Source organism: Hordeum vulgare, chromosome 7H (assembly GCF_904849725.1).
Source record: "Hordeum vulgare subsp. vulgare chromosome 7H, MorexV3_pseudomolecules_assembly, whole genome shotgun sequence".
NCBI lineage: Eukaryota > Viridiplantae > Streptophyta > Magnoliopsida > Poales > Poaceae > Hordeum > Hordeum vulgare.
Genome location: NC_058524.1, coordinates 550,385,290 through 550,394,930, shown reverse-complemented (window position 1 = coordinate 550,394,930; position 9,641 = coordinate 550,385,290). Strand labels below are relative to the sequence as shown.

Sequence of the window (9,641 nt, the reverse complement as noted above, 5' to 3'; positions counted from 1 at the left end):
CTGAATGGCTAAAGTTCTATGATTTTGTGAGCTATGAAATGTCCAGTTCCATGCATTGAATGAATGTGAAGAACTTTACTGAGTTATTATATAACCTCTCACCTCTGTTTCCTTTTGTAATTAGCACATGCAAGAACTAGAGCACCTCTATCACTGGAGCATGTGGACAGTTCAACGTCAAGATTAAATTAGGAGAGAGGAAGTTTCAGAAAACATGAGTTATCTCTTGGTGTTCACTAACTCATACTCCCTCTGTAAACTAATATAAAAGTGTTTAGATTATTAAAGTAGTGACCCAACGCTTTTATATTAGCTTATGGAGGGGGTATTTCATTCTTTCAGGTACAAAGTCAATTGTTGAATTGCTACCGGAGAGTGTCAATGACTGACTTGGTACGTCCACCAGACCATTAGTGGTAGATTAGTCTATTGAGCCTCAAATATGAGGTGATATATCTTTTTCTAAATTCAAGATTTCCTTTTGTTATACGAAGAGAACACTGCAGATTGGGACCACGGCGCCCTTCTCAGTGAAATTTCCAAGGATCGCTTGCTGATGAAGATTTTTAAATCTCTCTGAATATTGAAATTTAAAGCTTTGCTGTGCATGCCTGTATAACACATGAAGTGAGAGTCTTTGATCCACGAGAGGCTTCTGCAGAAGAAGAGGCTGCCTGACAGTCCATGATGTCTTTTTGCAACGTATCGACTCAAACATGGTATTGACTCGAAAAAATTATCAATCTTGATACCAATCTGCTTCCAACTGCAAGTTTGGGACAGCCCAACTGCAAGTTTCTGGACTGACAACTGGCCAGCAGGTGGTCGCTCGATCGCCAACAGTGCTCCGGCCCTCTTATCCTTCATCAAGGATTCGGGCCTGTTGGTACTTGTGCTTAGAGAGGACCACCAATTCTCTGTCAGAAGTGAGTACAGAATGTTCTTGATGGCCAACATCCATTTCACCTGCAACAAACCCATTTGGAAATCAAAGGCGCCTCCTCGTAGCAAGTTTTTATGTGTCTGGTAGTGCATCAACGTTGTCTCACGGCTGATAATCTACAATGCCGAGGCTGCCCCCTTTGTCTAGGGGAACCTGAGAACTGCACGCATCTCTTTGTGCATTAAGCACATATATGGTGTAATCTGCTTAAGCACATATATGGTGCAATCTGCTGTTATCTCCAAATCTTGATGTTACCAAAGAATTTTTTTCCCTATCGAGGTTGGTTGTTGCTTAAGCATAATCAGGGTAAACTGCACGCACGCACAGGCACGCGCGCACACACAAATACAAACGCACGCCCACGCGCACGCACAGACAGATGCCGACGCACGCACACGCCCGCCCGCACGCGTACGTGCATGCGCACTTGCACTTGATATTACCTTCTACAGTCAATAAAGTGATATCCATGTGCAAACGTACGTACTGGGCAAACTAAAACGTGAGAGGAAACATTCAGCTTCCTTTCAGTCAGCAAATTAGAAAGAAATGTTCAGCTTCCTTTTGGTCAGCAAATTGCGCGGTCGGGTCGATGGTTTTGTATTAAGCTAATAGGTACCCTAAACCTCACGGCAGCTGTAAGATCCGCGCGTCATTGTGGTGTTGTGCCCCAATACACTGAGTTGATTGAGAACTGACGAAAGGTCCAGCGGGATTCCTCCTGGCCTGTGACAATTGGGCATTCGCCAACCACCCAGAAAAGCATGCCATGCCACTAGTCTAGACTAGGGCCTGAGAATTTGTTCCTTTCAGCATAGACCCAAGCAAGTCTCGTCTAAAAGCCACATTAGGTGACGAGGCACCCAAGACTTGCTGGATCGTATCAAGTTTATATACACCGCAATGGCACGCTGATCATGCAAGAAGATAATCAGAAATAAAGCCACGATCAGCAAGAAGCTAATCCCAAATGAAGCCATTAAGCGCATCGCTATCTTTTGTCCTCCACCTTGCTTCGTTCCTCGTGCTCTTGCTCCACCAGCCTCATCTTCTTGCAGCGCAGAGGCTCACAGCCGGATCGACACTCAGCCCCCCTGGCTACATCACCTCCCCATCCGGGGGATTTGCCTTCGGCTTCCGGGCCCTCGACAATGACCCCAGCCAGTTCCTCCTTGCTGTCTGGTTCAACTTCAACCTCACCCAGGGACCTGACCCTGCACAGGAGAAGGTGGTGTGGTATGCCAAGAACCTGGGTTCAGGCTCGGCTGTAATGGCCACGAAGTTGTCTGTGTTCAGCATCGGCCCGCAGCTCACCCTCACTGACAACACCGGTAGCATAATATGGACGAACCCATACCCTAGCCTACAAGCCGGCTCAATTCTCGCGCTGCAAGACTCAGGCAACCTCCAGTTACTCGCCACCGGGGGAATGCCCATCACCTGGGAGAGCTTCCAGCACCCAACTGACACACTCCTCCCGGGTCAATCCTTGGGCTCTGGAAAGGCTCTTCTGTCCAGGCGCTCCGACATGGTCTTCTTCCCCGGCCGCTACAGCCTGCAGGTGCAAGGCGATGGTAACATCGTCTTGTACCTCACGAACCTTGCCACCGGCAACCTGGATTCGCACAATGCATACTGGAGCACTTCCACCAACCAGCCGGACAACCAGGTCGGCAACTCGACTATTTTCTTTGACTCATCAGGCCATCTGTTCTATCGGATCATCAATGACAGCACTGCACGTGACCTGATACCCCCGCATCGAAAGTCTAGGTTTGGTTACCACCAGTATGCATCACTCGATCCAGATGGCATCTTCCGCATGTACACCCGACCGAAGAGCGCCATGGGAACGAGCAACGTGCCGTGGGCAGTCACGGGACAGTTCCCAGCTGAAGGTTGCAAGATAAAAACCTCTCTGCAAGGTTTGTGTGGCCCCAATTCATACTGTGTGTATGGTCCTAACGACCGGCTCGACTGTGAGTGCCCAAGCGGCTACTCCTATGTCGATTCTCAGCTCAGGTACATGGGCTGCACACAGGGGTTCATGCCGCAGAGTTGTGACGGGAAGAACCGCTCCGCCGAGTTTGGGGTTGTCAAGCTCCCGAACACCACTTGGGGAAACTCGCCATATGAAGGATATTCGCACACCACAGAGGAACAGTGTGCAGACTCTTGCCTAAAGGACTGCCTCTGCGCCGCTGCTATGTATGACGACAGTTATTGTGCCAAGATGGTGTCATTGGCAGGATTTGGACGGCAAGGAGGAGACGTCGTCATGAAGGCATTGATCAAGGTGCGGACGAGCAGCCCCTCGGTGCCGGCGTCACCGAGAAGGATATTGCCTTATGCACTACTTGGTGGCTCAGCATTCCTGTTGCTGTCTGCAGTAAGTAGTCTCATATTACATTGGTACCTTAGGAAGAAGAACACCAACCATGACTTTGTGAGGGCTTACACCGCAAAAGAGCTTTACCAAGCCACCAATGACTTTCATAAGTTGCTAGGCAGAGGAGGCTTTGGCGAGGTCTACCATGGGGTGTTTAAGTCGCTACACTACCCTGAGATAGCAGTGAAGAAGCTCATCAGCTCCAATGATTACAGCGAGAGGGAGTTCGCGAATGAGGTACAGTCCATCGGCCAGATCCACCACAGGAACCTAGTCCGCATGGTGGGTTACTGCAAAGAGCAGGAGCAACGGATGTTGGTGTTCGAGTTCATGCCAGGTGGTTCCCTTCGGAGCTTCCTATTCCAGCCTCAGCAGCAACCGATGTGGAGTTGGCGCGCTGAAGCAGCCCTTGGCATTGCCAAGGGCCTGGAGTACTTACATGAAGGATGCGATTATCCAATCATCCACTGTGACATCAAGCCCGACAATATATTGTTAGATAACAAGAAAAATCCAAAGATTAGTGACTTCGGGATTGCCAGGCTTCTTAGTGACCAGCAGATGCACACCACGGTGACCAACATCAGGGGCACGAGGGGGTATATTGCTCCTGAGTGGTTCCAAAGCGACAGGCGCATCGACACCAAGGTTGATGTGTACAGCTTCGGTGTTGTGCTATTAGAAATGATATGCTGCCGGAAGTGCCAGGAGCCGGTGACCGGGCTGGATGGTGACGATTCGGTCACACTGTTTTGGTGGGCTGATCAGTTGGTCTGTCATGGCAAGATTGAAATTTTGTTGCATAATGATGACGACGCCATTGAGGATTTGGTCAGAGTGGAGAGGTTCGTGCGTGTTGCACTCTGGTGCATTGAGCAGAATCCTTCGCTCCGTCCGACAATGCACCAGGTGGTGCAGATGCTGGAAGGCGTGGTTGAGGTAGACACTCTACCTGCTCCTACAAGCTCCAACAGTTCATCGCCGTTGACCTCTTCGGTCAAAGAGAGCACTCTGTTGCCAGGTGGTGTTAATCTTGAGATAGAGTGATGTTCTGATAGGCTGCAGTTCCAAAATGATTTTTATCTTACTTTTCACCAATGCTAATTGTTTCGCCATTGTGTAACTCTAGATGGTGTAGCTAGACATCAATCATGCCTTGTAGCTATTACATGTCTTCTAGTAAGTATTCATCCATTGTGCTCCACTTATGCATTAATCCTTTGGTTTGAGCACTAATTCATCATGTTTGTTTAACCTTTTTGAAGTCACAGGATATTTTTCCTGGGTTCAAATTAAGTGTGTATAATGGTTTAGGAAAACATACCATATGGCGAGAGCAGCAGCAGCAAGATTTGGCTGGAAACTATGCCAGCAATTCATTCAGTTCTACCTGCCAGAGGGGAAAGTATTAGTAAACTAAAACTGAACTTGGTTGGGCATTTCTCATAAGAGCAATGAGTCATAATTCAGGGAAACCCATCCGGATGTTTCATGGATATTCAGCCAAAGATTAACTAATATAAGTTCATAAATCAGAGACAAAGAAATGCTTATCACTCATTTGTCGAACAGATACTAACAGAACAATGGTAAGGCAGATGAATAATAACCTTGGAGTTTGAGGTGAGTAATAACAAGAAAGAAAAACGCGAAGGGTGAATAAATAAAGGCGCGTTTGCATGCAAATTCCACTGTCCATGTGTTTCCTTGGTGTGCCTTTGTCACATAGGCAGTACCAAGTCACTTCAAAGCACCGTGACATGGCAAAGAACTTAAGCAAGATTGATGCCAAACCACATGTTAGGGAACAATGATCAATTTGATTCGATTAATAAGTTTAGTTACCCAAGATCATATTTACTCTGTTAGTAATATAATAGATTCCAGATTCCGGTTATCCAGGCCTTAGCCAGTTAGCCTACAAGATAACAGCTGCAAATATATTGGCAGATGGCACAAATATGAACGGTCACAATTGAACATGTACTTTTAGGATAAGTTACAATCCAATATTCAAAATTCATGTATGCATTTGTCTTCAGCTAGTCATAAATATGGGAAAGTAACATCCTTTGCAGGACAATAAGATAACATTGACTGTGTATTTTTCAGGTCCTCTATCAAGAAATTTACCACTCCAATAAGAGCCTGAACTATAGACAAGGCTACTACAGAAGTTCATCAGTAAGACAAAACCTCAAACTTTATTCTGATCGAGTTTTGGCCTCCACCTTGAAGAAAAGAAAAGGAAAAAAATTATCCCTGTTCTGAGATAAGACTGAAACATCAGCCCTTGATGTTGCCTAGCCAGAAAAGCATGGGGAATTGCGCAGCCGCGAGGAATAGAAGAAAGTAGTGGTTCCTGCTAGGATGTCTCTCATAAGTCCTCGATGCACCCTGCAAAACCCTCTTCATCGTCTTAACCAGGAACACTCCAGTGCAGATACAGAACCACGGCAGCACAAAATAGTATGAGTAGCTCCAGAAGATGCGGACCAGCATCGCAAGTGAGGTACCGGCAAACCCATACCCAGCATATGCCACAATGTCAAGCAACGGCGATTCACCACTTCCCAGTGAGTAAAGTAGAGCTTTAATGAGGATGACTTGCATAAACCAACCGAGTAACCCTTTTGTGAACTGTATAGTCAGTGCCTCCGGGGTAAACCTGCATTCAGGAACAATGCTAATAATCAAACAAGCACCATTGAAGCATTAATGATATCCTGAACATTAAGGAGCACTGTTTTCCTCTAGAGATATAAAATAGTGCATCACAAAAGTTAATCTCTACCCTTCAACCTTTCTCTAGTATCTGCATTTTATTTCTTGTCTTAAACTAACAAACAGAACCACTTTCCTTACAGCACTCACTATAATGAAGTGACACATATATACGACCAAGTGATACATATATTACACTGCTCATAGAGTCATACTGCACATTTCTTCTAGAGTCCTACAGGTACAACAATCAAAAGTTGTCCTGGCTGTGTGGTTACCTTCCAAGAACACCCAAGGCATATCCAGCAACTACAATGTAGGTGGCAAAAGCCATCAGAGGGATGTACAGATCTGGAGCATTGATGTCTTGAACTGGAGGTTTGTATGACAGCCTTCCTCCCACCGGCTCAGTTATCCTAGTCCAGTGTCCCTGAAGGAAGAGAAACGATATAATGATTGAATGAGACCTCACAATCTGCAGGTACGACACGAAAAGAGGTTCTTGAGAAAAAGAAGGCAGTCAGTCCTTACCCGATGCAGAAAAGGAAACAAGACAACCTTCAGCTTGTTCCTCACATACTGATTGTTCACTTGAAAGTAATATTGTGGATTGGACAAATATTGGGTGATCTGTATACTCGATCAAGCAAAACTTGCATTGAATAGTTTTTCGAAACTAAAACAACAGGTATATCAATGAATGAAATGCGCCCATGGCTTACATTGCTTTGCATAAAGTCAGAGCTTGAACCTAGAAACTTCTCACTGTACGCTCCTAGTCCACTTCGGATGAGTCCAGGTCCAGCTCCATACAAAGCACTTTGAAAAGGATCCGCCTGTGAAGTAGTAGGCCTGCCTGCCAATCCTCCCAGATCAATGTTCATTGCTGCCATCACGGCTGAATAAACAAAGATTGTTCAAACCAATAGTCAGACAACAAGATATCAATTGTGAATGGTCGTGTCATCTACAAACTACCACTTTAACTGCATCCCTTAGAATCCTGACAATATAGCCCACCATTACTCTTATATACAAAGAAAAATCCTAAGAAACTGATTTCATAACGTCCATCCATGATTTTATATATAACACAAACATTGTAGAAAAGGTACACAACAGATAGAGCACCACGACCCAGATATGACTAGCAGCCATATGCCAACTTACACCGGAATGCAGTGGCGGAGCGTCTTGGGGACAATTAGGAGCCTTGCCCCCCCCCCCCCCCCCCTTCTTCTCTCCCTCTCTTCCTAAAAGAAATTCTGCCAAATAAGTCTATCTTTCAGCTAATCGCTCTACTAATCCTTCGGCCTCTCTGATGACATTAGCCTTTTCTATTTCATATTCAATCATTTGCGCCCCCCCCCCCCCCCCACCCACCCCCAATATTTGGTTCACGCTCCGCCACTGCCAGAATGCGACGATGTTGAAGAGAACATGCACTGTAAAGCTAATTTGGAAGAGAGGGAGAAATAGCATGATATCTTATCATCGTTCATGTAGGTTAGCCCAATCGCAGTGTCTAGTAATGATGCAATTGCCAACCAGAAGTAGCTAGTCTAGTTTCACACCTTCTTTTTCACACAAACTTCTTCTATCAATGCATTGAGACGTAGGGCCTTTTTTCTCAAAAATATTGTTTCCCTTGAATACCTAAATCCATGAACAAATTATGGCATCCATAAGCATAGACCTACAGATATCTTAATTAAATTTTAGTCAGCACAGCTTTTCAGACAAATACCACTAATCAAATGTTCACAAGAAATGCCGAGCACACGATAAGCACTGAGTGTGGAGCACAGGCATAAGAAGGATCAACCTGAAGCTCACAGGCATTCCTCTCAAAGGTTTGCAAATGCTTTTTTACTCAAACAAAATCAATGCCTCAGAATTCAAATGCAGAGCATCGTCAGGAAGCCAATGACGTGAAAACAAACCCTGGATTACATCTTAACTGGACTTGAAGCATGCAAGTCTAACGGCACAACATAATATCGCCCCTACTGCTAGTCCGGCGTACGAACTCGCAAGGCAACCTGGGAGCCGCAGTGTCCAATCCCCGGTCTCTAGTGTCAGATCAGATCCCGCCGAAACGCCCGCACAGGATACTGACCGCAGAAATCTAGAGACAGCAATAGCGCTACTAAGCATCGCCAAACATCAGCAAGATTAATTCGTACTTACGCGAAGAACAGAGTCGAATCAGATCACCTGTGGAACAAGATCCAGTTTCCCGGCGAGGGGGCTGGGAGGTGGGGGGTGATCTGCAGGAATGCGGCAAACGATCTGAGACCAGGAACTCGAACTGAACAAATTGGCTACTGGAAGTTTTTTCTTTTAGTTACCTATGGGCTGCGGTGATGCTTGCTACGGATTTGCTGGCGCGAGCACTAGAAACTGTCAGCAATTTCTCGGCGAGGGAAACGGAAGGGGAATATTTTTTTCCGCGGCGCCTTGTAGGAAATATAAATGTTTCTCCCCAGTGAGCTGGGCCTGCGTATTTGGTTAGAACTGGTCCAGCAGTCTAACGAAAAAGATTAAAATAAAAAAGCATTCGCAAACCAATCCGTAATTAGATGGTTAGGAGGACATGGTTAGAAAAATAGAAAAGCAGGCTGGTCATTTTGTGAGCTCCTAAAAATGCCATTCGGATATCCACCTAATTTTGTGAGCATATATTTTTCTAGGGACCGACTAATAGTCAGGTGCCTGTAATTTTATTTTGGATTCCCTGTCTAGAAAAAAGACTGAAAACATAAAACAATTCGGTTGATTTTTAGTTGTCAAGATGAATGCCCGGGAAAAAACAAAAAAAAAATCCAAACCTATAAATGTGAACCACAAGTAGGCTTGGCCTAATTAATAATGGAATAAAGCTCTTTTTCATTAGCAAAACAAAAATCCAATCACTGCTCAACCAAACTGCAGAATGGGCCAAACTGACCAATTATTTTTTTTGCCGGGAAGCTAACCAAAATTTGTAGGAGCGGTTTTACCTGATAGAAATTTGAACAAAGACAAAAACAAAGATGAACAAATTTTCTTTCTAAGAACAAATGAATCATGGGAGTGCTTTAAAGCTAAAATAAACAGCAATAACATTTTTTTAGACTTCCACATAGTGTACAATAAACAACAATAACATTTATAAAAAATAAAAACTTATTTTGAGACTTTGTTCTTATATACAGGAACTAGAAATTTGAACTAAAAAATAAAAGCTTGTTTTGAGACTTTCACATAAATTACATAAAACTTGCAATCTTACGTTCTATGCAAGAGCAAGTGTACACTAGTGTAACTTTGCTAATAACTACAATTTGGATCGATTTCCAAAGTAAATTCCATCTTAAGTGCCTAATAAAAATTAATTAAGGTCACATGGTTGCACCACTGCAATATGCACACATGTAACAGAAAAATCCAACAACTAAAAATTCAACTAAACAAGAACAACAAAAACTACAACCAGAAGCATAAGCACAGTCGTGGAAAAAAACAATTGTTATTCATAGAATAAATTAAGAGCATTGATAATACCCAAATGAAATAAGAAAGAAAATTAAGCAATAACAA

At 44.3% G+C, this 9,641-nt stretch overlaps 2 protein-coding genes across 2 annotated transcripts; one reads left to right on the top strand and one right to left on the bottom strand.

The window, feature by feature from the left end:
- Window positions 1-975: 975 nt before the first annotated feature.
- On the top strand, window positions 976-4,629 carry LOC123411322 (G-type lectin S-receptor-like serine/threonine-protein kinase LECRK3). The gene has a single exon (XM_045104256.1). It carries the CDS (start codon window positions 1,917-1,919, stop codon window positions 4,380-4,382), a length of 2,466 nt encoding a protein of 821 aa, XP_044960191.1. The 5' UTR covers window positions 976-1,916; the 3' UTR covers window positions 4,383-4,629.
- Window positions 4,630-5,322: 693 nt separating this feature from the next.
- Window positions 5,323-8,550, bottom strand: LOC123411323 (protein YIF1B-like). Its single transcript, XM_045104257.1, has 6 exons — window positions 8,411-8,550; window positions 8,277-8,329; window positions 6,782-6,957; window positions 6,591-6,689; window positions 6,338-6,489; window positions 5,323-6,003 (listed from the first exon to the last, which is right to left on the bottom strand). The coding sequence occupies exons 3-6, from the start codon at window positions 6,950-6,952 to the stop codon at window positions 5,622-5,624; spliced, it is 804 nt and encodes a 267-aa protein (XP_044960192.1). The 5' UTR covers window positions 6,953-6,957; window positions 8,277-8,329; window positions 8,411-8,550; the 3' UTR covers window positions 5,323-5,621.
- Window positions 8,551-9,641: the final 1,091 nt, after the last annotated feature.